Source organism: Crocodylus porosus, unplaced genomic scaffold (genome assembly GCF_001723895.1).
Source record: "Crocodylus porosus isolate Cpor-Errol unplaced genomic scaffold, CroPor_comp1, whole genome shotgun sequence".
NCBI lineage: Eukaryota > Metazoa > Chordata > Crocodylia > Crocodylidae > Crocodylus > Crocodylus porosus.
The window spans coordinates 12,682,056-12,707,421 of record NW_017728913.1 but is presented as its reverse complement, the minus strand read 5'-3'; the positions used below and the strand labels follow the sequence as shown (position 1 = coordinate 12,707,421).

Genomic DNA, 25,366 nt, shown 5'->3' with positions numbered 1-25,366 from the left:
ACTAATATACACCCAATAAAATGAAATATATTGGCAGGCCCAGATCCCCACCTTCCTCTAGGGTGAAAAAGACATCTAAATGTCACATTGAACCCCACAGATTTGTTTCCCACAAGAACTTCAGGCTAGACCTCAGCCTGCTAAACTTTTTCATCAGAGTGCGTAGGATAAATCCCTCAAATCTAAGATTCCACATGGCTGCAATGCAATCCCCATATCTTATTCTATCCTATAGGCTGCATATAAGGGTAATTCATAACCCAACCATCCTAGAGTAGGTGGAGCAGTCCTGAATCCTATTACCCCTCAGCTGGCCATCCTATTTATATGAAACCCAAACATACCCTTTTTGCTTCTGATCTGCCTTCACAGCCAATAATTCTTAATACGTGATAGGGCCTTCTACTATATAGAGGCAAATCTCCCTTTGTTAACTTAATACAAAGTATTCTATACTTTTGTACATAATGCTGTAAATAGGTAAAATCTAGTACTATAGAATATTTATCATAAAGGGAAGGGTTTGTAAAAGGTATTAATAAAGATATTATCAACTTCTAAGAAAAATATGGGTTTCCTGCATATGCATAAAATTTAGTATTTTTGTATGCAAAGTTGATTTCTTAAATAATGTTTGTGTGCTAACAAGATTATCATGAAAATGATTCAAATACTGAGAAGCTAATCTAAGACACCTGAAAAATTACAAATTGTAGCTAAAATTAAGAAATCTGGGCTCCAGAATCTGAAAACCCCTGTGCAAAGATATCCATCTCATTTTTGAAAAATACTGAAAAAATATACTTTAAAGGCAAAGTATTTTTTTCTTTGGTTTTGTGCCAAAACTTTTTTTTACTTAAACTCTTAATTTGTTTACTAGCCATAACTGCTACTCCTGTAATGAAAAAAAAAATGTTAATCATTATAATTACACCTCCATGCAATATTTTATGCTTTACTGACCAAAGAAACAAGAGTATTCAGGTTGGGCTACACTTAACCTTTCATCAGTGACACATGATAACCTGTCAAGTTAAAGAAATAGTCCAGTCATAGTCAACTTACAGACCACAAGACAGATCTAGCTCACAACGCCTTGTTATCCCAGCCCATGGGGCTCTCCATCAGTTTGGAAATTTGGTGGGAGGTGAGCAGTGACAGCTTAATTGCCATGATTCTGGTGGCAATTAACACTGCCTCTGCACTGCCAAATTTCCCAATGTGCGAGAAGCCCCAGTAATGTAAAAAGGAGGTGGGGGGAGGCAGTAGGAAAAAGTCAGATTCCCCAGGCACTACCTTTGACCCGGGGGGGGGGGGGGGGGGGGGGGGGGGGGAGCAAGCAGTGGGAGGCAGAGCAAAAGTAGCCGCCGCTGCAGTACCTGTTGATCAACCCACTGATATCCACATAGCAGCAAGTGGCACCTGCCCCATGCATTGAGGCAGTATGGCAGCTCTATGCCCACAGCAATGTCCCTGGTGAGCAGTATGGATTGGCCCTGTGCCACTCATCCAGCACACCGAACCAGACTGAGCTAGTCTATTTATCTCTTTCTGTAAAAAAAATAATTTTATTCTCAATTGACTAAAGCACTGAAGTATTTGCTTAAGCCCATTCTTACTCAGAAAAGCATGCTGTTTTGTTGAACTGGGTCTTTAGGGTCATATCTTCCCTTCCCTGAAATCAATACAGGTTTTGCCACCACCTCAACTGGAACAAAATGAGGCTCAAAATCCAATCCCCAGTCTGAAAATAAAATTATCAATAATGTTGCATATTCTAAAAATAACATATGGACACCAAACAAACACTTTCATAAACAGCATAAATTTAATGTCAAAATGTTTGAATTCAAGCACAGAAATTAAACAACCCATGATTTTAACATTAAAAAACATCACAACATTTATTTCAAACAGAATTACTATACAGCTAATATAAAACAAGTAGAGTTTAACAATTTTAACTATAACTAAATTAACATCACAAATGAAAGATAATTTACTCTATTCCTAAAACCAGCATTCAACTAAAATATGCAAAGGACCACAATAGTAAACTGTAATTTTTTTGGAGTTAAATAAAATAAGTTTCTTAAAATCTTACCTTTACATCATTTTCTAGCTACATAATGTTTCTTCACAGTTAAATAATATTTCTAGTCTCCAATACAAAAAGTGATCCTTGGTAGCAAGATTCCAATCAATGTTGGCACAGATTAAAATATAAAGCCAAGTAATTAAGATATACAGCAAAGTAACTGGCCCATACTTTGACCAGGAAATGTGAACAGATTAGATGTGCCATATTGAGAAAAAAGATCAATCCATTTAATCATGGCAAGAAAAAACACAAACTTTTGTTGAACTTTATCTTTTGACAAATTCAGCAAATGTAAGCACTTTACCACGCAACATGAAAAAGTTCACTACATAGGATGAAATACAATTTCTCTCATCAAAATCAGTTGTGTAGATCCAATTAAATACTAAATCTGCATTTTTAAAATTAAACTTTTACTATTAAAAGTTATTTCTTCAGAAGAATGAGGCCTGATTAAAGATATATAGTTCTTGTTCAACATGGCTGCCATAAGCAAGCACCACTGTTGGTGATGGGATAGTTTAGACAAGAATAAGGCCTTGATGTGTATGGATGAACACTGACTGTCCTGGAAGACTGTGTGACACTAACAGGGGAAATACTATTTACTGAGCTGTGAGGAAAATTGTAGTCAGTTAATAAAAATATGAACTGTTACAGTGTATGTATGTTTACCAAAGGAGATTTAATTCAGTGAGACACAATGGACTGAAACACAAAAAACACTTTCTACTTTATTTAAGTCCACACATTATGATACCAGCAATTCAGCCAGCATTGTGCTGATCATTAATCATCTTAAAAAACCTGTTTTAGTGGCATGTGACATAAAACTATTAAAAATGCCTGACTCCCATTAATACAACATTGCACCAGCACAAGATCTTTTACTGGAAATACCTTTCAAGTGAAAAATTTGATCTCTACTTTGCTAACTTTTCAAAAACAAAACTGTGGTTTATCTTGCTAAGATACTAATTTTTTGAAATTATATTTGGCATAGAAATGTAATAATTTTATCTCTTGAATAAAGAGTAATAGAAGTGCATTTTCATTTTGTCTAACAATTATTGTTTGCAAGGGGAACAATTCTCTCCTCAGCATTATAGAAATGTGGGAGGTAGGTGTTATAAGTGTATAGTTTTACTAATGTTTTATCTGAATACTATTGAAAATCTTATCTTTTATTGACTCTTAGTTCACTTACTAGTTTAAAGTATTACCTGTAATATATTTTCAACAAATACCTCTTCAAAACAAAAACTATTTTATATTAAACAGTAACTATAATATATACATTTTAACAATGTATTTTACTAATCTTTAAAGGAAACTGTTTATAATACATATACTGTGCCAAATCATTAACCAACAAACACTGATATTTTATTTTTTAATAATTCCCCTGTACGACACACTGCTATTCTTTTCTTTTTATGGTAATAAATTCTGGGTTTTCCAAACACTCAACTACGCTCTTCAAAATGGCTCAAATGAGACAGGGCGCACCACTGGCTGTAGGAAAAATAAAAATAAAGACAACCTTCTGGCTTCCAACAAGCATGGGACATTTTCCATCCCCTTAAGGAACCGCAAATAATAAGGCAGTTTAAGATGAAACTGATGTTTACACTGCTGTAGCCTCATAATACTGTAAATGATGTACCTCTGTTTTTTTGCAAGTATTAATGTAATGAAGTCAATGAGAATAAATGTTTAGCCAACAGGAACAAGAACAGCAGTAGAGTATGCTCAAGGAACATCAGAAAGGACCTAGTTCAGAAAAAAAAATAGAAGAAATTAAAAAATGGTAATTATTAGAACATTTACTTTTCCAGCAATGATCCTAAAAGATCTTCCCAAATGTAATTTTTCCACAAGTAATATTTATGACGGAAAGTAGAAAAAAACATATACATCAATAAATTATGAGTTTAGAAAGGTCTGGATCCTTCACTGCGCCCTATTCAGACAACCTTTGGGCCTACAAAGTTCTCAGCTCAAAACCTGACTCAAAATCATCAAGCTCTTTTGCACAGACTAACTAAAAAAGTCTGATATCTGGTTGCCAGCCTTTCTAACCATCAATATTTTCATTACCTTATTTGTACATGTATATATTGCCTTGCTCTAAACCTTTAAATAGACTTTTATATAACACTTCCAAAAGTTTACACTAATTTCAATTAATTATATATTCCATTGGACATCATACAATTTGATATTACCAACTTTTCCTGCACTACTGGTATTACAGATATTAAAAACACATCCTTAACATGTTATTTTGGTGCGTCAAATTCTGCCAATATCATCAGTAGCCACAATGAAATCAGTGGGACTGTTCCTGAAGTTCTGGAGTGAAGTTGTCTGGATGACGTATTGGCCTTATATCAGTAGAGGAAACCGTGCCAGTTTACTTATTAGTACAACCTCACTGAAGTCAAATTATTACAGGGATGAATCTGGCCCTTTATCACTAAGTCTGGATTTCTTACCCGTTTATTTCCTCCAAATTCTCCTACATAGGTCCAGCGGTGGTGACAGAGAATAACTGAATCTTCAAGTTGATGTTACCCCTATTTGAAGTTCATGAAACCCTGGGAAACTCTATTAAAAGCCTCAAAAGAAAATAAATACGTGACATTTTGAATTTCAAGCTGCCCTGACTACACAGTTGGTCCAACAGAAGATATTACCAAAAAACAATCCTTGCTTCTCGCATATTTCTCATTTATAGGAAGCAGGAGGAAGACCAAGGGAAATGTGGGGCCCTTGTAGAATGGGACAGGATAGCTGATAACAGACTGTCAGAAGAAAGCTAAACTCTTTAATGAATACTTTGTGTTGATGTTCCTGCATGCAAATAGTGGTCATCCACCTGGTCAGATACTGGATGGATGCAGGGGGTGCAACTGCCAACCAATGGTCAGTGTTGAACTGGTGAGGGAGCTCTTAAGAGTGGCTGAATGTCTTCAAGTTAGAAGGACCAGATGGATTACACCCAAGAGTGCTGATGCAATTTGTTGGAGTCATTGTGGGACTGCTGGTCAAGGTATATGAAGAATCATAGTACTCAGGAGAGGTCCTGGAAGACTTGTTGTGCCAATCTTGATGAAGGGGAGGAGAGAGGATCCAGGAAACTGTAGGCTGTTCAGTTTAACCTTGATACTGGATAACATTTTGGAAAAAATTATCAAGAAGTCTATTTGTGAGAGACTGGCAGAAGGCATGGTGCTGAAGGATAGTCAATAAGGTTTTGTTATGGGCAGGTTATGTCTGACCAACCTTGTCTCCTCCTATGATCAAGTAATAAACCACTTAGATGTGGGAGACATGGTTGATGTCATATACTTGGATTTTTAAAAGGCCTTTGATACGGTCTCCCATGATGCTCTTATAAAAACAAACGGGGATTGTGGGCTGCCAGAGTCCATGGTCAGGTGGGCTGGGTACTGACTAAGGGGTCATACCCAGAGAGTGTTAGTGGATGGGTCTGTATCATCCTGGTGGGAGGTGGCCAGTGGTGTCCCACAGGGTTCAGTTCTGGGCCCTCTGCTGTTCAACATCTTTATCAGTGATTTAGCTGAGGATGTGGAAAGCACACTGGCCAAGTTTACAGATGGTACTAAGTTATGGGAAAAAGCAGTCACACTAGGGGATAGGATGCGGATCCAAGTGAACCTGGACAAGCTGGATAGGTAGGCAGAGTGGAAATTAACTGCTTGATGGTGGGAGATGGGGAGAAGGTGGTCAGGGAGAAACAAAGGGCACTGACACAAGTGACATTTTGTCGCGCAATTGGCCCCCTGAAGCACTCTACAGCCATGACCAAACGCAAACGTACAGCTGCAGAACACTTTAAAAGGGCCAGATCCCGTAACAATCTGAACCCTCATTACATGAGGATTCAGATGAAGACCCTCCAAAGCAGAATGCCTTTACTAATTTGTGCTTGCCCGTGCTGGGAGCAGGGCTCAGCTGGTGTAGCCCAGCCCAGTTCCTAACACTGTCTTCAGAATGGGAGGGGGAGACGGGAGGGGAGGGAGTTCCCTCAGGGGTTTTCCCAGCTTCCCCACCTCCAATTCTGAAGACAGCACCAGAGATGGGAGGAGGGAGGGGAGGAGAGAGGTGGGGCTAGGGGCGGCAGCTACAGACTCGCAGACACTCTAAACTGCATCTTGATCCCCAACCCCTGAGACCTAACAGTGAATGTTGGGTCCAGGAGATTGCTATAACTCATGGTGCTCCCTGCAAAGTGACATGAGTTATAGCAGGGAGCTGTGTGTCTATCAGCACCCAGTGTTCCTCCCTTGTGGAACAGCCATCTACAAACATGGAAGATTCCCCAGGATTCTTAAGAAAACCATGAATCTTCATAATGCTTACCCATGGTGCCTCCTCTCTGTTCTCAGAAAGTAAGGTCCCATTGCTACAATTTCATGGATTCCACCCTCAGCTGTAGAGGATTCTGAGATCTATAAAAAGTTTCTATAAGGTTTTTCATACCGCTTGTTTTGGTAAAATGTGGATCCAGAAGAGCATGACGTGTCTTCTTTCTTCAAGACCCTTAGATTATGACTTCTGACATGAGCACTGCCAGAAAAATAGTTCCCTGCTTTTCTGAATGTAGAAAGGAGATCTATATATGGAGGGCCCCATAACGTGTGGATCGCAGGGTGGATTTCTGGCTCATAGGTAGTGTTCCGCATTCTCAGTTTTTATTTAAAAAAAAAAAATTCTGGGAATTTTTCAGGGTTTATCTTCTAAACATAAAAAGTGGGGTGAAATCAAGATAAAAGGAAGAAAAGGAAAAAATCAGTTTAAATCAGGGTAAAACCATCAGAGAGGGAGGGGGAGTAAGGCTGTGATTAGAGAAGGGCCGGGGAAGAGGTGCAGCACAGCCTGTTGGCTGCTCCCGGGGCTGCAGCAGGAGCAAAGCAGAGAGAGCTGTCAGTGGATGTGGTGCGGGGGGGACCGGCTCTTGCTGCCATGCGCTCCCTGGGAGAGCTGTGTGCTGGGGGGCCTGGGCCAGGCTCTTTATGGGGGCACATGCCCACAAATCAGCAGCAGGAAGCACATGGATCTGCCTTTCTTCCCTGGCTGCATTTGTGCCCCTCCACCTGTTGCAGCAGCCTGATGGAGGGATGCCCTGGCGTTTGGGGGAAGGAGAAGTGGCACACAGCCAGGTGGGGGGGCCCCCAACCCCGGCACCTCCCACCCTGCCCGGGGTTAGAGCCAGGAGCTGCACACCCCCAGGCAGTGGCTCCAGCTCCACTGGCCCATGCAGAGCAGCTGGGTGCAGCGCCCGCTGCAGGGAGTGAGGCCAGGCTCCCCCACCTGCCTCTCCCCCAATAGCAGCTCCCAGCACCTGGGGCAGGGCTGAAGATGGAGCTGCTGGGGTGCAGTTCGGACCCACCTGCCCCAGAAGCAATTCCTGTGGCATGCTCTGCCCCACCTGGGGTCAGAGCTGGGAGTCCTGTGCCCCCAGGGCAGAGGCTCCAGCCACCCTCCCCCAGCCCCTGCCAACCCTTGCCCCCGACATTGCACGCAGCCACTGCCCACCCTCCCCCCTCCATGTCCGGCCAGAAACCTGTGACTCAGGTAACCAGCACAGCAGAACTTTTAGCTTACCAGCACCACCCATTTTTCATTTCAAATCCCTGTTAACTGGCATGAGTAATACATGGGCCATTCCCCACTCGTGCCAGTTAACAGGGATTTGAACTGAAAAATGGGTACAAATCAGTAAAAACTGAACCACTTTAAAAATAACCAGGGAATTTATCAATGAAAACTGGTAAAAATTGAAAATGCGGAACACTACCCATAGGGAAATCGAAATCTCACTTCTACAATATTGACAATGACAACAAAATTTATTCTCAATGCTCATTAAGCAGTCAAAACAATATATGGATTTCTAGTTCTCTACAATGGCTATAAGGTTCATTTTTGTGGTAGCTCATTAAGAGTAATATGATTATACAAAAATTAAACAATATAGCCAACTCCTGGTAACATCGCTGGAGGAAAATAAGCCCTGCTGGAGGACACTAGCAAGCAAGATGGACAATACTTTTCTTGAAACAAAAAGAAATGGCAAAAGTGTAATATCACTGTCTCCTGTGAAGACAGAAAATAACTGAATATATGAGATTTCCAGTGCATTCTACGTAGGGAAGTTTCCTGAAGTTTCAGTTTCTTTCTGTCTCCACTATTTTCATGAAAGATATATCATCCTCTCAGTATAGACAGAAGTAAGAGAACGAAAGAGAAATATGTTTTAAGAATTCTACATATATATTCTGACAAAGTGGACAGGATTTTGATTTCTTGATATATGTGGTGTATACTTTCACACTTGCCATGAAAAATACATCACAGGCCTGATCTGACATCCTTATTCATGAGTAGGTAACAGTTTCACTGAAATCAAATGGGTTATTTGTGAAGCCAAACACCACTCCAAATGTAAAAAAAAATCTTAATATTTGGACCTTAGGTATTATTACTAAAAATGCTCCATGATTCTGTAAGAAAACTAGGGGTAACAGAGAGATTAATAAAAAAAAGAGCTCCAATTTTCAGAAGAATCGCACAGGTAGAGAGGTCTGCTAGCCACATTACTATTGCATCATAAAAAGGAAAAAAAACACAATAACCTTCAATAAATTACGCTGTGCAATAATATCTACATTTTTTGTACAGTACTTTGCTCTTCACTTCACATCTTAGACCATATTTGAACAGAAATGTCCTGTTATGACTAAACAATGCGTTACTGCTTCCACAAGATTTTCAATTTATTTAAACTACTGGAAAATTCTTAGTTTGAACTACGAACAGTTTAAATACTTGCCTAGTGACTCTAATTTCAGTTAGTTATCAGAATAAGATTTGGGGAACGCTGGGACATAAAATTCAAATAAGTCTCCACTAAACAATACAACAACATACATTTTATAAGTACTCTATAAAATACTGAAAGAAGGCAAACTCACCTTGCTTATATCATTCAGGAATCCTTCACCAAAATATCAATGATGTAGGATTATTAAGTTTGTGATAACCAATGAAAGACAGAGACTGTTGGGCACATAAAGATCTTTCAATTATGAGATTAACAAATCCTCATACAGTAAAAAAATTACTACCTGGAAATGACAGTGTTAGAGTGACGATGTAGCCATGATGTTCCCGGAATTATGTAAGAGGTAAGGATTTATCTTTTATTGGACCAACTGTATAGCTGAGATGAAACCAGACATGATTTCAATGCAAAGCCTTCTTCCCAGAGAAAACTGATGGTTACCACTTACGAAGGGTAAGTATATCCCTAAGGGGACTCTTCTACATTTTTAAAGATTCAAATTGTGGCAAAACTCTAGAAGGAGGCAAGTAAAGAGGTACAAAAATATCAAAGCTTGTGTCCTCACACAGTGGCTGCACCAGAAAAACTAGAAGGGATGAAACCATATCAACTAAATGAAATTAAAAAGCTTAATCCCACTAGTGAACATAAAGTCAACCTCATTAAAAATAACTTATTTTCCACCAGAATTGTCTTTAAGTATGGTATTTCATATTTCAAATGCAAAGAAAAGTATGAAACAAACATGTGTATCAACTAATTACTTGGATTTACTCCTTGATTACTAGAGGTGTAATGATATATAGATAAAAGAATAAATACAGTCTGTGATGCTACCTGTAGCAATTCAAAATTACTGAAGGCAAATATTTCTAGAAAGAGATAGGAGACATGCATATAAAAGTATACACATAAAAGTGTGACCACAGTGTATAAAAAAACTGCTAAATGTTTAGTTATACAGAATCTTCTAGGATTTGTTAATGGTTCAGTTTTAAAGGTTAAGAATACTAATTATTAGGAGTGCAATGATAAAGACTTTTTGGACTGATACCAATGGCCGATTATTAATCAGCCATACTGGATGATACCAATCTAATTGCCGATATGCAGCCTGGCAGCTTGGAGAGCACCATCTGGCTGCTAAGTCTGTGGGGGGAAAAGGCAGTGGGGGGAGGCAATTCAAGGCCTCCATGGTGAGGAAGAAAGTAGGGCTGGGGCAGGGAAGCCACAGGCGGCTCATCTGGGAGGCACGGGAGGGTGGGGAGATGGGTGGCTCTCTCCGCAGTGCACACCCCTGGGGGAGGCATAGGGAGCCCTGGATCTATGCATGAGGCAAGGGTGGGCTGCCTGCTGTGGGTTTGGGGACAGGGATGGTGGCAGTCTCTTACTGGTGGCGGGGCTGGATCGGGGCTGTGCTTGGCGTGTGCAGGGTGGGCAGGAGGTGGCAGCATTGGGGGAGCTACAGGAGAAGCTACAGCCACCCCAAAATTCGCCAGAGTCCCCCACCCAGGGCTGCTGCCACCCGCCCCACCTCCGCCCACCCCAGCCCCCCCACCAGAAAGTGGCCAGAACATCCCTTGGCCCCACGCCTGCAGCAGGCAGCCCACTCTTGCCCCGCACACAAACCCAGCGGGCACATGCCCCCCATGCCTCCCCTGGGGGGGTGTGCAGCGACAGGAGCTGCCCCTGCTCTTCACCACTCCCCCCCATGGATAAGCTGCCTACAGCTCTGTTCTGCAACATGCCGCACCCCAGCTGGGCAGTGCCTGCCCCTGCCCCAGCCCCATTCCCTTCCTCACCCCAGAGGCCTTGTTTTTCCTGCCAGGCCCCTTCCCTCCCCCACACCTTACTCCCCAGACTTACCAGCCGGACGCTGCTCTCCGAGCTGCTGGGCTGGATTCTTGACCAAATGCACACAGTATTTATTGACAACATTATCAACCGCATCAGCCAAAATAAGCCAATAGCGGATAACATCAATTTTCCTTTTATCGATGACAATACAATATGGACAATATGGATGTACTGGTATACCTCTACTTATTATACAAAACATTACATTTTTTATTTTAGTAAAATAACGAAAATCAGGAAAATCATGGCTAAAGTCAAAAATCTGAGGCCCAGATTCTGCATGAAAAAGTAAGGCAATTACTATTTTTTAGAAAAACTGTATTACAGTAGTGTCGATAGCATGTAACCAGTTCAAAGCTTCACCATGCTATTACAGATATAGTAAAAGACACTTCTGCCCAAAACAGATCAGCACTGTCACTTAAAATTATACAACACATCCTATGCAAAATCTGTGGGTAGGCTTCTTTTGTTAATGAAGACAAAGCTCACCAGCTACCTATGCACAAATGCTGCAATTGAAAAATTACTACAAAATTGAAGCAAGGAAAGCATAGATGCATTTTTAATATATCAGCACATAGACAATAGTTTCTCCTGTGTGCATGCAAGTAATCAAATGCGTTACAATGATGTTTATTCAGCAAAAAAAAATCATATAATTTGTACAATATAAAGAATATTAAATGCTACAAATATGTATCTAAGGTTGCAGGAACATGGGGTCCCCCCCAGTGCTTGTAAAATGGGTTACTTCAAACCCAATACATTGGTCCAATTAGTTTACTTCTGATACTATTTTTCGCAGAAATATGAATTAATTACTAAATCTGCAGGATCTGCTATAATCAGAGCCTTTCTTTGTGAATGACACTTGCAAAGAACCATAAATTCAATGATTCTTTCAAAATCTGTCTTTCTTCAACCACCTCAAAGAGACACAAAGCTGGGGTTGTTTTACACAACCATACTCTCCAGAAAGGCATGACTTTCGAGGGCACCACAGAATTTTTTACTAGCATATTTCCTGTGTTTTCTACAGAACCCAAACAGCATGAGGTTGGCTTCTTAAAATCTCTTAAAGTTGTACTCAACTGACTTTAAGGGTATGAACTGCATTATACATATCTGTCCTTTTCTAAGGTTCCTCCATATCATATTGTATCATATCATAAAAATGGGGTGAACAGATTAGATCTTCTGAAAAATCAATCTTGGCAACATTCAAAACATGTCTGTGTAGATGTAATGAATCACCTGTAATAGAAAAACAAACACAGTCTGCCACCCTTACTGGACAAGGTCAACTGAGTTTCATGCACCTTGGTCACAGAAGCTCTTACAACAGATCCTTTAAAAAGAAAAATGGAGGGGCCCTACCCATGCTCAAAGAAAAGGCAACTTGGGCAGCATCTGAATTTGGAAAGCAAAATACTCAGTAAAGGCTGAAAGCAGGATTCAATGCCAGTTTCCACTCTTACATTTCTAACTCAATAGCAACAACGATTCCTCTCTCTGCTGTCCTCAAGATTAAATTATAGTTGAGATACGGGACTAAAACTAATACAAATAAAAACATAGGAAGTCAGACCAAGGATCCATCTAGCTAAGTATCCAACAGCAGCAAAGGCCATAATCCTGAGTGAACCAGCCTGCATTCTACCCTAATCACACAAGACACCAATGTATCTGGTGTGCAGCGATACTCCCCAACATCTGCCCTTTTTGTCAAGGGAGGGAGACCCTGATGAACATTTACCTTGAGTGAGCCCAGCTGCAGTCTCTATACTGTCTCCTCTGGAGGTCCTGGCTGCACTTCTCTCCACACCTTTAACAAGCTCCTAATCTGTGGCCCCACCCAATCTCAGGATCTCCAGGTTAACCTCTTCTTGGCTCTGGCCAAACTCACTATCTACCAAACCAGGAAGGAAGCCCTGGCTTGGGGGAACCCAGGTGACTATGAAACTATTTTCAGCACTCCTCTACGAAAGTATCCACAGTTTCAATGGGCAGCATCCACAGGCTCACTGGATATGTTCAAGGTGGAACCAGTGCTCTCTGCTCAGTGTTCCCCTTCAGAATCCTCGTTATTAATCCATGACCTTCACTCCAGTCCATTTTCTCTTTTGTTATCCCAAGAATTTTGTTGTTACACACTTAGAGATCTACCTCTAACAAAAGAAGAGGGCTTTTCTGTAGTTTTCTTGTAGTTTTCTGGTGTGCATAGGCCCACTAAGTTAATATGTAACAAATAGGCTTGTGTCCTAGTGACAGGAATGGATGGATGCTTTAGAGCAGAACTGTCCAACTGGTTGCCCACAAGGGGTTAACATGTAGCCTACGGACTCCCATGCAGTTGCTGCTGCCACTGCCGTTCTGACTGCAGTAGCAGCCAGGGACTTAGGGCATTCCCTCATCTCCCCATTTTTGCTGCCTGACTCAGCCACAGCCTGTGGTGCCAGGGAAGCCAGAAGACCAGAGCCCCTGGGTGATGCAGTGTCCCAGGGGAGCAAGCAGGGAGTTGAAGGTAAGGTGGGGCACTGTGTCACAATGCCTGCTCCCCTATACATGAGGTGCAGGGGGGAAGAGGGGCACAAGCCCACATGTGCAGTGCACTGCGGTGGAAGAGCACCCACCGGTGCAGTGTGCAGCCTGCAGGGCCTGTGCCATACACTAGTGCACTCCCTGTTTACAGAGAGAGAGCATACAAATAGGGTATATCTAGAGTAATCTATTCTCTGTTCATTACCCTCCATGGCATCCACCATCAATGGTTTAGAGACACCAAAGGATATAGCCTGACCGTTCTGTTTAATAGCTCACCTAGATCTGTCATCCATGAATTTATTTAGTCCCTTTTTGAGCCTGGCTATACTATCTGCCTCTACAATCTCCTGTGCCAATGAGGTCCACAAGGTAACTCGACAGTGGTGGCAGTCCTTTGATACAAGGATGATGGAACAAATTAACTTCATGCGTCATTAAGAAGTACTTTCTATTGTTAGTTGTAAACCTGTCTCCTGCTAATTCCTAATATTCTGGCACTTGGCAAATAACCATCCCTTACTCATTTTGTCCATGCCCTTCATGATTTTAAAGACCTCCTTATATCCTCCCTCAGCCTTCTCCATTCCGAACTGAAGAGCCCTAGCCTTTTTAAGTCTCTGTTGTTATGACAATTGCTCCATACCCTGATCAACTTGGTTGCCATTCTCTGTACCTTATCTAATTCTACCACACCTTTTCTGAGATGAGACCAGACATGTATACAGCAGTGATTCCCAAACTATGGGCTGTGACCTCAAATGAGGTTGCAACATCAGTAGATCGGGTTGTGATAAGCAGGAATCTGGGTTTTCTGCTCGCTATGGAAAACACTGGATTTTGTCTTTTAAAGGAGAAAAAAGAGGGAAACCCCCTGGCAGGTTGTCAGAGTTCCCGCCTGCAAGGGACTGGGGGGAATAGGGGAGGGCAATTGGAGGCAGGGGGGGCCAAATGCATGTGTTCCTACACATGCATATGGCAACTAAGCAGTGGTAGAGAGCAGCTCCTGCAGTTTCCTCTAGGTAAGTCTATGGGGGCAAAGGGCTAGAAGATAAAGGATTGGGGGGTGGGGGAGCACAGGCAAAGAGGTGGAGGGGGCCAGAGGTCCAAGGTAATGTGGGGGGGACGACATATGCACCCCCAAGATTTTTGCACACACTGTAGGGCGGGGACTGTAGCAGGGCCAGACCAGCTCAGGGCAGGAGCTGTCTCCATGGAACCCAGCAGGTGGGACCAAGCATGAGAGGGAGCACTGTGCTGCCATGGCTGCCAAAATAAGGCACAGCAGCAGCGCGGAGCTGTGCCCCCACTGCTGCCAGGCAGAGGGCACATCCTAAGCTTGGCGGCCATGGCAACATGGCACTCCCTCCCATACTGGGTCCCACCTAATGGGCTGCAAAGGCCCCTGGGGGAAGGGCAGCAGGGTAGGGAGCCCTGAGTCAGCAGCAGGCAGTCCGCATCCTCCCCTCAGCATAAGCTCCACTTCAGTTGTGCAGCCTGCAGAAAAGGGATGGGGTTGGGAGCTGAGCTCTGTGCTCTGACCGCAGCAGCTTCTGCCACCCATGGGAGCCAGCCAGGGCTCAGGTGCCGCTGGGGGTGGCGGGCAGGGCACTGTAGGTTGGGAGTGAAGGGCACCAGCAGGGCCAGGAGGCTCTGTGTCTGGAGTGAGGGGTAGGTGTGGGGTGGGGGATAGGGAGCTGAGGGTTGGGAGTGATGGGTCATGCTGAGGAAATGGGGGCACAAATGAGGTCATATTGAGAGAAAGTTTTGGAATCACTGGCATATAGTATACAAGATGTGAGCACATCACGGACTTGTAAAATGGAATGATGCTTTCTGTTGTATTTTCAATTTCCTTCTTAATTATGCCAACCGTTTTATCAGCAGTTTTGGTTGCCACTGCCAACTGAGCTGATGTTTTTCAAGAATATCTGCAATGACTCCAAAGTCTCTTTCCTGAGTCATAACAGCTAGTTCAGAAACCAGCATCATGTGTGCATAATTGAGCTTATTTCTTCCCCCCACCCACCCCTCCCTGGATTACCTTGCACTTGTCAACACTGAAGTAATCTGCCATTTTTTGCCCACTCACTTAGTTGTGTAAAGACCTTTCTGCAGCTCCTCTCTATAAGGTTAGGATTTAACTACTCAGAATAACTGAATTTCAGATGAACTTTTCATGCATCTTTTTGGGACAGCTCAAGGATCTAAGTAATCCTTTTTTATTTTGGTTTATCTTGATTCCACATCCCCTTCAGATGCAGTGGGAAAGCACTGTTTGACAGAGTATTATGCACACCTATAATTGCTGGAGAAACTATTTCAGAGGCATCCTTCAGGGAAATTAGGCTTGCACTTTTAAGACATGCTCACTATTCAACAAAAGACTCTTTAATGCCCTGTAGTGGCACTCTGAGGGAGTCATTGTTTAATATTGGAAAGCTCATGTACTGGCTCTCATTCATGTTAGCAAATCCTGGAAATCTACAAAGTGATATTATGACTCAAGAACTCCACATATTGACTCTCTTTGGGACTGCTGGACTGGGAATACTGAATCACTAGCCCCTAATGTAATGTGGATGTGCTGAACCAGACAGCAGCTAGGCTCAAAAATCCTTTATTGTTTCCATGTGATCATTTGCCTCTGACCTCAGAGTAGAAGTCTGTTGCCCCAGATTAGTTAATACAATAATGCAGAGTAGCATCTTGGCTATCAAGACCTAGTACCTGTAGATACAGATGGCTTAACACAGAAGCTGGCAAACTATGGCCTGCAGGTCAGAACTGGCCCACAGACATGGTGGTGTCTGGCTATGAGCACTCTCCCTGTACCACAGCAGGGAGAAGTGTTGGCTGTGGGTAGGTCATAGTGCCCACTTACCTCTGCCCAAAGTGTGTCATTCCAGGCCACAGACAAAAGATTCCCTACAGGTGGCTTAAGTTTCCCTACAGGTCCCTGTATTTTGAGGATAGGAAAGCACAGACACTTGCCTACTGGTTATGGCTATAAGATCTGCTATCAAAACCAGTCATGGAGCCTGAGGACAAATACCTTCTACCTGTCTGCAGGTCTCCTTCATTTAGACTTGTGTGGAGGTAAGCAGTAGGAGTTCAGACATCCTTTAACATCAAGTGACAGTAACAAACCATGCATATACATGACTTATGGCCAGTCCATCACTATAATACATATCTTTGCTTTTATTTTTAATGAATCCTAGGAAGTAAAATCTTCTCCAAGCAATGGAATGCTTACTAACAATATCTGAATGAAAAGATAGTGCAAAAATTGCTCTTTGAGAAAAATGCTCTCTTTTTTATATCCATATTATGGTTAAAGATCTACAAAGGTGACAGCTGGGAGTATTTCATGTTTTCCTAGCCAGGTGAAACATGTAACATCTAATAATGATCCTGCCAACAGAACTGAAGGCAAATGCTCAGAGAGAGAGAGAGACAGACAGACAGACATTCTAATTCTTGTTGAAGATGGATTCAAACTAAAGAAATAGGTGGTCCTTTCCTTTGCTGTGCATTTACTTTCTTTCCTGCTTTATTTGTTCCCCTTTTTTAATTTGCACTTTCCTATACTGTATCCTGAATCCTTGGCGTTTAGACCCATTTAGATCATCTTTCACACACTTACACTCATATATTTACAACTTACACATCACCTCTAGATGTCCTCCACCATATTTCGCATAATTCCTATATCAACTCTAAAAAACACCGTATACTACCCTCCAGCAAAATCACACTTAATATATCTGTTCTTAGCTAGTTTTCAAAATATTTAGGTGACACCATGTGGTGAAACATTGTACTGCCTCTTATTAAGCAGTATTGTACATATATCATCAAATAACTGTTAATTGAAATAAAGGAAGTAAGAAAATTGATAGCACTTAAAATATGCAATACCTTATACCATAACATTTTACATAACACATTGCATGGATGAACTTTGTGGATTTTAGCAGATAGGTATCAGTTTTTGCACTGACAAAAATCAATTATTCTGCACATCAATGTGACCAAAGGCTCTGACACCTTTAGCTTTTCATGAAAACTTAATTTGCTTTCTCCCAACACAAAAAAAAGAACTCTAGTCTCAGCACAGTATCTTTCAAACGTAAACCTGTTTATTACCCTGACATCAGGAAGAGGCTGATTAAAATTATACTATTAAATTACGCAAGGACTATATATTCCCCATGCTTCCTAGTATGCCTACTATTTCCTATTATTGTTCCAATTAATATCTATAATTACCATAATGGAAAATGTTTAGAGGAAATAATTACTTTCCTTTACTTTTCTCCACTTGTTTACATTTTGCTATTGATTAGACTTTGTAAACAGTGAGTTTCATGGTAGTGTTGCACACAGAGACAAATAACGTGCTCTCCTGATGTAAAGACTAGGATGAATTGTATAGCAAGACTCACTTAGATAAACATAGGCTCTGAAATCACTTGTAAAATAAAATACAAGCTTACAAAAAATAAGATTTGGCCATAATATTAAGGATGAGTAAGCATGAAGGGCACGGGGGAATAGTTTCATAATCGGTAGGGTTGGAAGGGACCTAAGCAGATCATCTAGTCCAACCCCCTGCCATGGGCAGGAAAGGATGCTGGGGTCAAACGACCCCAGCTAGGTGGCTGTCTAGCCTCCTTTTGAACACCCCCAGGGTAGGGGTGAGCACCACTTCCCTTGGAAGTTGGTTCCAGCTCTTAGTTGCCCTGACAGTGAAGTAACGCCTCCTGATATCTAGCCTAAACCTACTCTCAGTCAACTTATGGCCGTTGTTCCTTGTCACCCCCAGTAGTGCTTGGGGGAACAGGGACTCTCCCATTGCTGGTCCCCCTTGGCAAGTTTATAGGCGGCCACTAGATCTCCTCTCAGCCTTCTTTTGTGGAGGCTGAACAGGTTCAGGTCCTGTAGACTCTCCTTGTAGGGCCTGCCCTGCTGTCCCCTAATCATGTGAGTGGCCCTCCTCTGGACCCTCTCAATGCTGGCCACATCCCTCCTGAAGTGCGGCGCCCAGAACTGGACGCAGTATTCCAACTGCAGCCTGACCAATGTCGCACAGAGAGGCAGGATCACCTCCTTGGACCTGCTCATGATGCATCTATGGATGCATGACAAAGCGTGGTTAGCCTTCCTGACTGCGTCCCCACATTGGCGGCCCATGTCCATCTTGGAATCAATAGTGATTCCAAGATCCTTCTGTGACTCTATGCTGACTAGAAGGGAGTCCCCCAGCCTGTAGGTATGCTGCTGGTTCTTCCTCCCCAGGTGCAGTACCTTGCACTTGTCCGTATTGAAACCCATCCTATTCTCATCTGCCCACCTCTGAAACCTATCGAGATCTAGTTGTAGCCTGTCCCTCTCTTCTAGCATGCTCACTTCTCCCCACATCTTAGTGTCATCTGCGAACTTGAACAAGGTCCTTTTCACCCCCTTGTCCAAATCGCTGATGAAGATATTGAACAGTGCGGGCTCAAGGACCGAGCCCTGGGGAACCCCACTGCCCACATCTCTCCAGGTCAAAAATGACCTGTCCACCACCAGTCTCTAAGTGCAGCCCTCCAACCAATTTGCGACCCATCTGACTGTGTAGGCCTCGATGCCTAATTTTTTAATGAGGATAAGGTGAGAGACAGTGTCAAAGGCCTTCCTAAAGTCCAAGAAGACTACGTCCACTGCGACACCTGCATCCAAGGATTTTGTGACCTGGTCACAGAAGGCCACCAGGTTGGTCTGACAGGACCTGCCTCTAATGAACCCATGTTGATTGCCCCTAAGAATAAATTCCCCTGCTGGCCCCTCACAGATGTGCTCCTTGATAATTTTCTTAAAAAGCTTCCCCACAACTGAGGTAAGACTAAAGGGCTTACAGTTTCCTGGGTCCCCTTTCCTCCCTTTTTTGAAAATGGGGACCACATTGGCCCTTTTCCAGTTGTCAGGCACCTCACCAGAGCACCATGAGTGTTCATAAAGCTGTGCTAGGAGTCCTGCAATGACTTCTGCCAATTCCCTAAGCACTCTGGGGTGGAGATTGTCAGGACCTGCTGATTTGAACACATCTAGTCCCTCCAGAAGTTCCCTAGGTTCTCACTGACCCTGGGCCTGGCTGCACCTCCCCTGGGTCCGTCTGGAATCCTGGGGGGGGTGGGGGATGTCCCTGTCCCTGCTCAGAAAAATGGAACAAAGGAATAGGAAAGCTCAGACAAGCTTAGACACAGCTAGCAAGAGATATAAGAGGCAACAGAAAATTCTATAAAACATGTTAGAAGCAAAAGGAAGACCAAAGAAAGGGGAGGGCAAGCTACCAATGGACAATGTGGGGAAAGCTGAATTTATTAAATACTTTTTTACTTCAATCTTCAGAAAAAGGTTAACTGCCTGATAATAGGCAGTTAGCATCAAGGTTAGGAATTAAGTAAATCAGCCTAGAGTAGGGAAAAAACAGGTTGGCGATCACTCTAATATACTGATATTTTCAAACCAGCCTGACCTATGTAGATTCACCTCCCCGGGTGAGGGAGGTTCCAGAACATGAGAAAAAGGAGACTACGCTATCTTTAAAAGAGGAGAAAAGGAGCACCCTCAAAATTAGACCAGTCATCCAAATTTTGATGTCCCAATATATCAAACCATAACAAAGAACCAATTTCTAAGCACTTAGAGCAGGTCTTTCCAACTGGTAGCTTGCAGGGATTAAGCTATGGCCTCCTGCCTAGCCACTGCTGCCCATATCATTTTGTTGTGGACAGTCTCTGGGCTCCACCTCCTTCCTCCAGCTGCTGCTTCCTGCCCCTTCCCCAGGAGGCCAGGAAGTGTGGCAAATGGTGTGAGGAGCTGAAGGGGAATATGGAGCTTTGCCTGGAAGGGTAGGGGACAGTTTGAAAAAGAAGCCACATGTGGGGGATTGTGCCCATATGGTACAACCACAGGGGACACCCTGTGCAGCAAGGGTTTGGGTGGAGATGGAAAACACACTCGTGTGCCTGTATGTTGCAGTGTGTGGATGCACAGTGGAGCATTTGGGTAGGGGTGGAGAGGATGCCCGCATGATGCAGGTGGGAGTAGGAAGGAATGTCTATGGGCATGTAGCCACCACTGGTTAAGCCCCTGGAGGCTTAGAGTTGGACAGCCCTGACCTAGAGGATAAGGTGATCACTGGTAAGGAATAGCTAACATAGATTGTCAAGAACAAGGCTTGTTTAACGAACCTGATTTCCTTCTTGGACAAACTGACAGGCATTATGGGCAGATGGAGAGCAGTGGAATGCAGAATAATTCAACTTTAGCAAGACTTTTGACACCATCTTCCACAAGATTGTTACCAGCAAACTAAGAAAATATGGTCTAAATTAAAATACTATAATGTGGATGCATAGCTTTTGGATAATCGTGCTCAACGTAGTGATCAATGGCTCAATGTCAAACTCTGAGGAAGTATCAACAGAGGTCTGTAGTGGGTCCAGTATTGTTGAATATCTTCAGAAGTTAATTGGAAGATGGGACTGACTGAACATATGGCTACTAAATTTCCAAATAACCCCAACATGTGCAAAGTAGCAGACACAAAAATGACTGGACTAAGCTTCAAAGTAACCTTGATAAATTGGAAAAGTAATCCAGAATAAATCAGATAAAATTCAATAAGGACAACCCTAAAGTACTATACTTAATACAATCAAACAAATGCAAAACAGGGAACAAATGTCTAGTACTGCAAAAAGGGGTCTGGATCACAAGCTGAATCTGAGTAAAAATTATCTTTTAAAAAATTATTAACTAATTAACAGCACACTGCAATTATTTAATAGGTGCATGTTATGCTAGTAAAAGGAAGTGATCCAGGGATTCTATTCAGGACTGGTGAGGCCTCAAGTACTACATCCAGCTTTGGGCACAGTACTTCAAGAAGGATGTGAACAAACTGAAGGGAGGTCCAGGGGACAGCAGCAACAATTATTATAGGTCTTTAAAAAATTAAAAAACATGCCAGATGAAGAAAGGTGGAAGGAGTTAAGTTTATTTAGTCTGGAGAAGAGAAATTGAATGGGGGGATTAATAACCATTTCTACAAAAGCAAGAACAAGTAGTAATGGGCTTAAACTGAAACAAGGGAGAATTCAGTTGGATATTAGGAAGAACTTTTAACTATGAAGTTGCTTATGCACTGGAACAAATTACCATAGAGAGAATGTAGAAGTTCTATTACTGGCAGTTTTTAAAACTAGTTTAAACAAACATTTGTTTAGAATAGTTTAGACAGGAGCAATCCTACCCTAATGAGAATGCTGGATCGCCTAATATGGGAAAAAAACTCCGAAATGGTGCTTTACTTGTATGTACATCAGCTTGATCCAGCTCACCAAACGTCCATATAGACTGTGCACTTCAGTGGGGCCTTTTGGCACTTTTATCTAATAACTGATTGATTCAGCTACTGAAACACCAGAAAGCTCGCTGAAGCGCATGCTCTATACAGACGCTGGGTGAGCTGCATCAAACTGACACTACACCTCTTCCAGTAAAGCGCTGTGTTTCTTTTTTTTTTTCCAAGTCTGTCAGCAGCCCTGGGTCCTTCAAAGCAGTTGTGGGATAAAATGATTTTGAAATTTAGAAACTGTAACAGTAAGCCAAGAAACTGATAGAGGGACTTAGGATCAAGTTCAATGTCTAAAATTGCTGGCTTTCAGAGGCTTTTTGGTCTGCTGCGCATATTACAATTCCTTGCTCTTGCCTCCTTTATTGAGGTTTCAGACACAATTTCATTAGTTTTAAGTTTTGAACTGCTTCATTCTGAAAAAGCTGCTGGGAGATTGTGGCATCCAACATTCTAATATTACAAACACCTAAGTCTGTCTGTCTGTCTGGAAGGTTTTATTCACATTCTAACTGGCTTACAGAAACAGCCAATCAGAGTGCTCCAAGCATGGGGGGGTGCCACCATGATTCCAAAGCCACGCCAAGGACCAGACAGAGAGTGGGGGAGCTGGGCCCAGCAGCACTGGCCTCGGCTCCCCCCCCACTCCCTGCAAGCGGCACTAAGGACCAGACAGGACAGAGCAACAGGCAGAACAGCGGCAGCATGGGGCTTTAAGTGGTGGCACTCCATCTCAGCCCCTGCCTCCCCACCCTCCTGTCATTCTTGACAGGCATTTACTAGTACGTATAAAAGGTGGGGGGAAAAGTTGCAGTCTCATTTTCCCCAAGAACATATGCTTCCAAAGAGGCATCAGATCTACGGGCTGTGTCATTTTAGCAGCACTTTGTACTTCTGTCAGTTTTCAAATCTAAGTCAGAATGTCTTACTTTAGCTATTAGTGTTTTTGAAAACTTGATTTTTCCCCTTGCTTATGCACCAAAAGGTTATTGCTTGATGTTATAGAAATCATAACTCCTTTGGAATTCACATAACTGAAAACAAATGAGCTGAACTAATTCTGTATCTAGTCAGGCACTGGAAAAATTACTGCAAGTCTGAGAATTGGATCACAGAAGGAAGCAAGCAAATGATCCTGCATGGCAACCTAGAAGAGCCGCAATGCCTGACCCTTAAGGGTTCTTCACAGCATAATCTGTTCCATTATGGAGAGAGCAGGACAGTGGGCTCACTGGTTAATAGTGGAATAAATGCAGACCTACCACACGTGCAAAGTAAGACTTAGCCACAACTGTAATTATCACATAATTAACTAGTTATTCATGCAATAAATTTAGACCGGCCACACATGCAAAGTAATTATCACACAACAAAATTATCCAGCTATAAAACAGCCAACTAGCTATAAAGTTAGTGTGTGAAAATATGTAACAACTTTATAGCTGGTTTCTATCCAGCTTTAATCTGAACATGTAGTAGGGCCCTTATGCACACAAGGCACTGACTGACATGGGAAAGAAACAAAAGAAACCAAAACAAAAAAGACCTAAACAGCACTTTACCAGAATAGGAACTGCATTAGTTTGACCTGGCTCTCCAACGTCTGTATAGAGCGGAGGGCTTTTTGGCACTTTCATCTAAAGCTGATTCAACCAACTATTAGATAAAAGCATCAAAAAGCCCTGCTGAAGCACCTGATCTATACAGACATTGGGCAAGCTAGGTCAAATTACTGCGATGCTTCTTCTGGGCATGTGCTACATTCGATGCAGGGGTGCACAAAACTCAAAGTATAGCGGTTTTTTCCTTCTACATCTGTAAGCAGCCAGAATAGCAGAATTCTACCCTATAGGCCTAAATACTAAGGGAAAGTATCTTTCTTCAAAGCTGATCATCATTATTCATATAGAACATATTAATCCCAGAGTAATAAGTTTTACATTTCAAGCATTTCCTATCTAGCTGATAATAATAACAAAAATGAATGAAAAATAAAAACCAAAAGTTTGGAAAAAAGGAAAAAGAGAAACTAAACTGTACCAACAGGATGCATCTCACACAATAAAGAAGCAAAAGGATCCACACAGTCATTTTGAAGCTAACGTTCAAGAAATAACACTGTGGATTTGTGGATGCTACACTACCACTTGGAATCAAAAAAGTACAAGAAAAACGTAAATGATTTATTCATCAATTTACAAAGTACCACAAACATAAGAGCAATATTAGAAGAACTCCAATTAATTCAGTGGGTTGGACTGACAGACACAGGAATGAAAAGAAACTTTGAAGTAAAAAATTCCTCTTTCTCTGGCAGTCATGCAGTCTTACCTTAAAATGGAACATATATGGAAGTAAGATGTTAGGATAGTAAAATAATTATGAATATATACTTTATGTCTTCTCATTTTAAAGAAGTGTATAAAAAAAAAAAATCACTAAATGAGTAAATTGCAGCACTCTTAACCCAAAGGCTGCATCAGCAAAAGTTTTCTAATCATTCTTTTCAAGAACTGAGACTCCCTGAACAGAGGGATCAGATGGATGGATTCCTTCCAGATCTTCCATTTCAACTGAACACAGCTGAACTTTTTTTGTTGTTGTCCTATACACCTTAATACAGAAGTCAACCCGTGGCATGCATGCCACCAGTGACACAGGCAGCTTCTGTATTTGGTATGCGGCAGGTAAGGGAGAGGGCAGGCAGGGCAGCAGCAGATAAGGTAGGAAACAGCGCAGCAGACTGGGCAGAAAGCACAGGGCGAAAAGCAGAATGGCAGATTGGGCAGGGCAAAGGAACTGGACAGGGCAAAGGGATCACACTAACACTTGGGAAGAGAGCAGGGCCTATTTGTGGCATACCTGCTAAAAATGTTGTCCCTTAGTGCCTAAATGGTCATCATTTCAATAAACCTAAGGTTCTCAACATGCCCTACATGTACAGAATGAAGGACTCGTGATACAAGACTTGACCTCATAATCTTCCTTTTTGCTATCTCCATCCTCAGTTTAGCCTTCAGCATAATTTAGAGCAGTGCCCTGGGGAACTTTGGCTATAAATCCTTCCACTTCTATACCGGAAAGTACCAGTGTCCAGCTATGCCAGTTTTGTGTAATGTAAATACCCTTCAGCTAGGAAATTCCCAGCTACCTCAAAGACAGTTCTCTTGTCTTCAAGCTGCTGAAGCAGCTGAAACACAAGAAGATAACTTATAAATTGAGACTAATTAAGGGTCCTAGGAGCCAGATATATGTCCAGACTCTTCTGAACAGTTGTAGCTCTTCCTGATATGTGACCACTCTTCTTTTCCTTAGTCATCGTCTATAAACACAAGACTTTAAGTATCATCTTTTAGAAACAAGATGTGTTGTGCAATAAAACAAAAATTACTGTAATTCACTTGGAACCTAAAGTACAAGAGAAAAATGGAGAAAAACAGCAATACTGAAAGAAAAGGAGGAAAAAAAGATCAACAGAAACATGCATTAAGAAACAGCCTGTATTGTTAGAGAAACTAGAGCAGAAAAATCCCCTGCAAGTGCAGAATTCAAAGTTTTCTTTCATTCTGCTTCTCATCTA

General features: G+C 42.2%; 1 protein-coding gene across 1 annotated transcript in view; it reads right to left on the bottom strand.

Annotated features, from left to right (window-relative positions):
- Positions 1 to 2,559: 2,559 nt before the first annotated feature.
- RBM46 (RNA binding motif protein 46) overlaps positions 2,560 to 25,366 on the bottom strand; it is a 34,161-nt gene continuing 11,354 nt past the window's right edge. Inside the window, exon 5 of the mRNA XM_019534507.1 lies at positions 2,560 to 3,874. Coding sequence (XP_019390052.1) covers positions 3,864 to 3,874 — 11 coding nt within the window. The 3' untranslated portion in view covers positions 2,560 to 3,863. The remainder of the gene's footprint in view (positions 3,875 to 25,366) is intronic.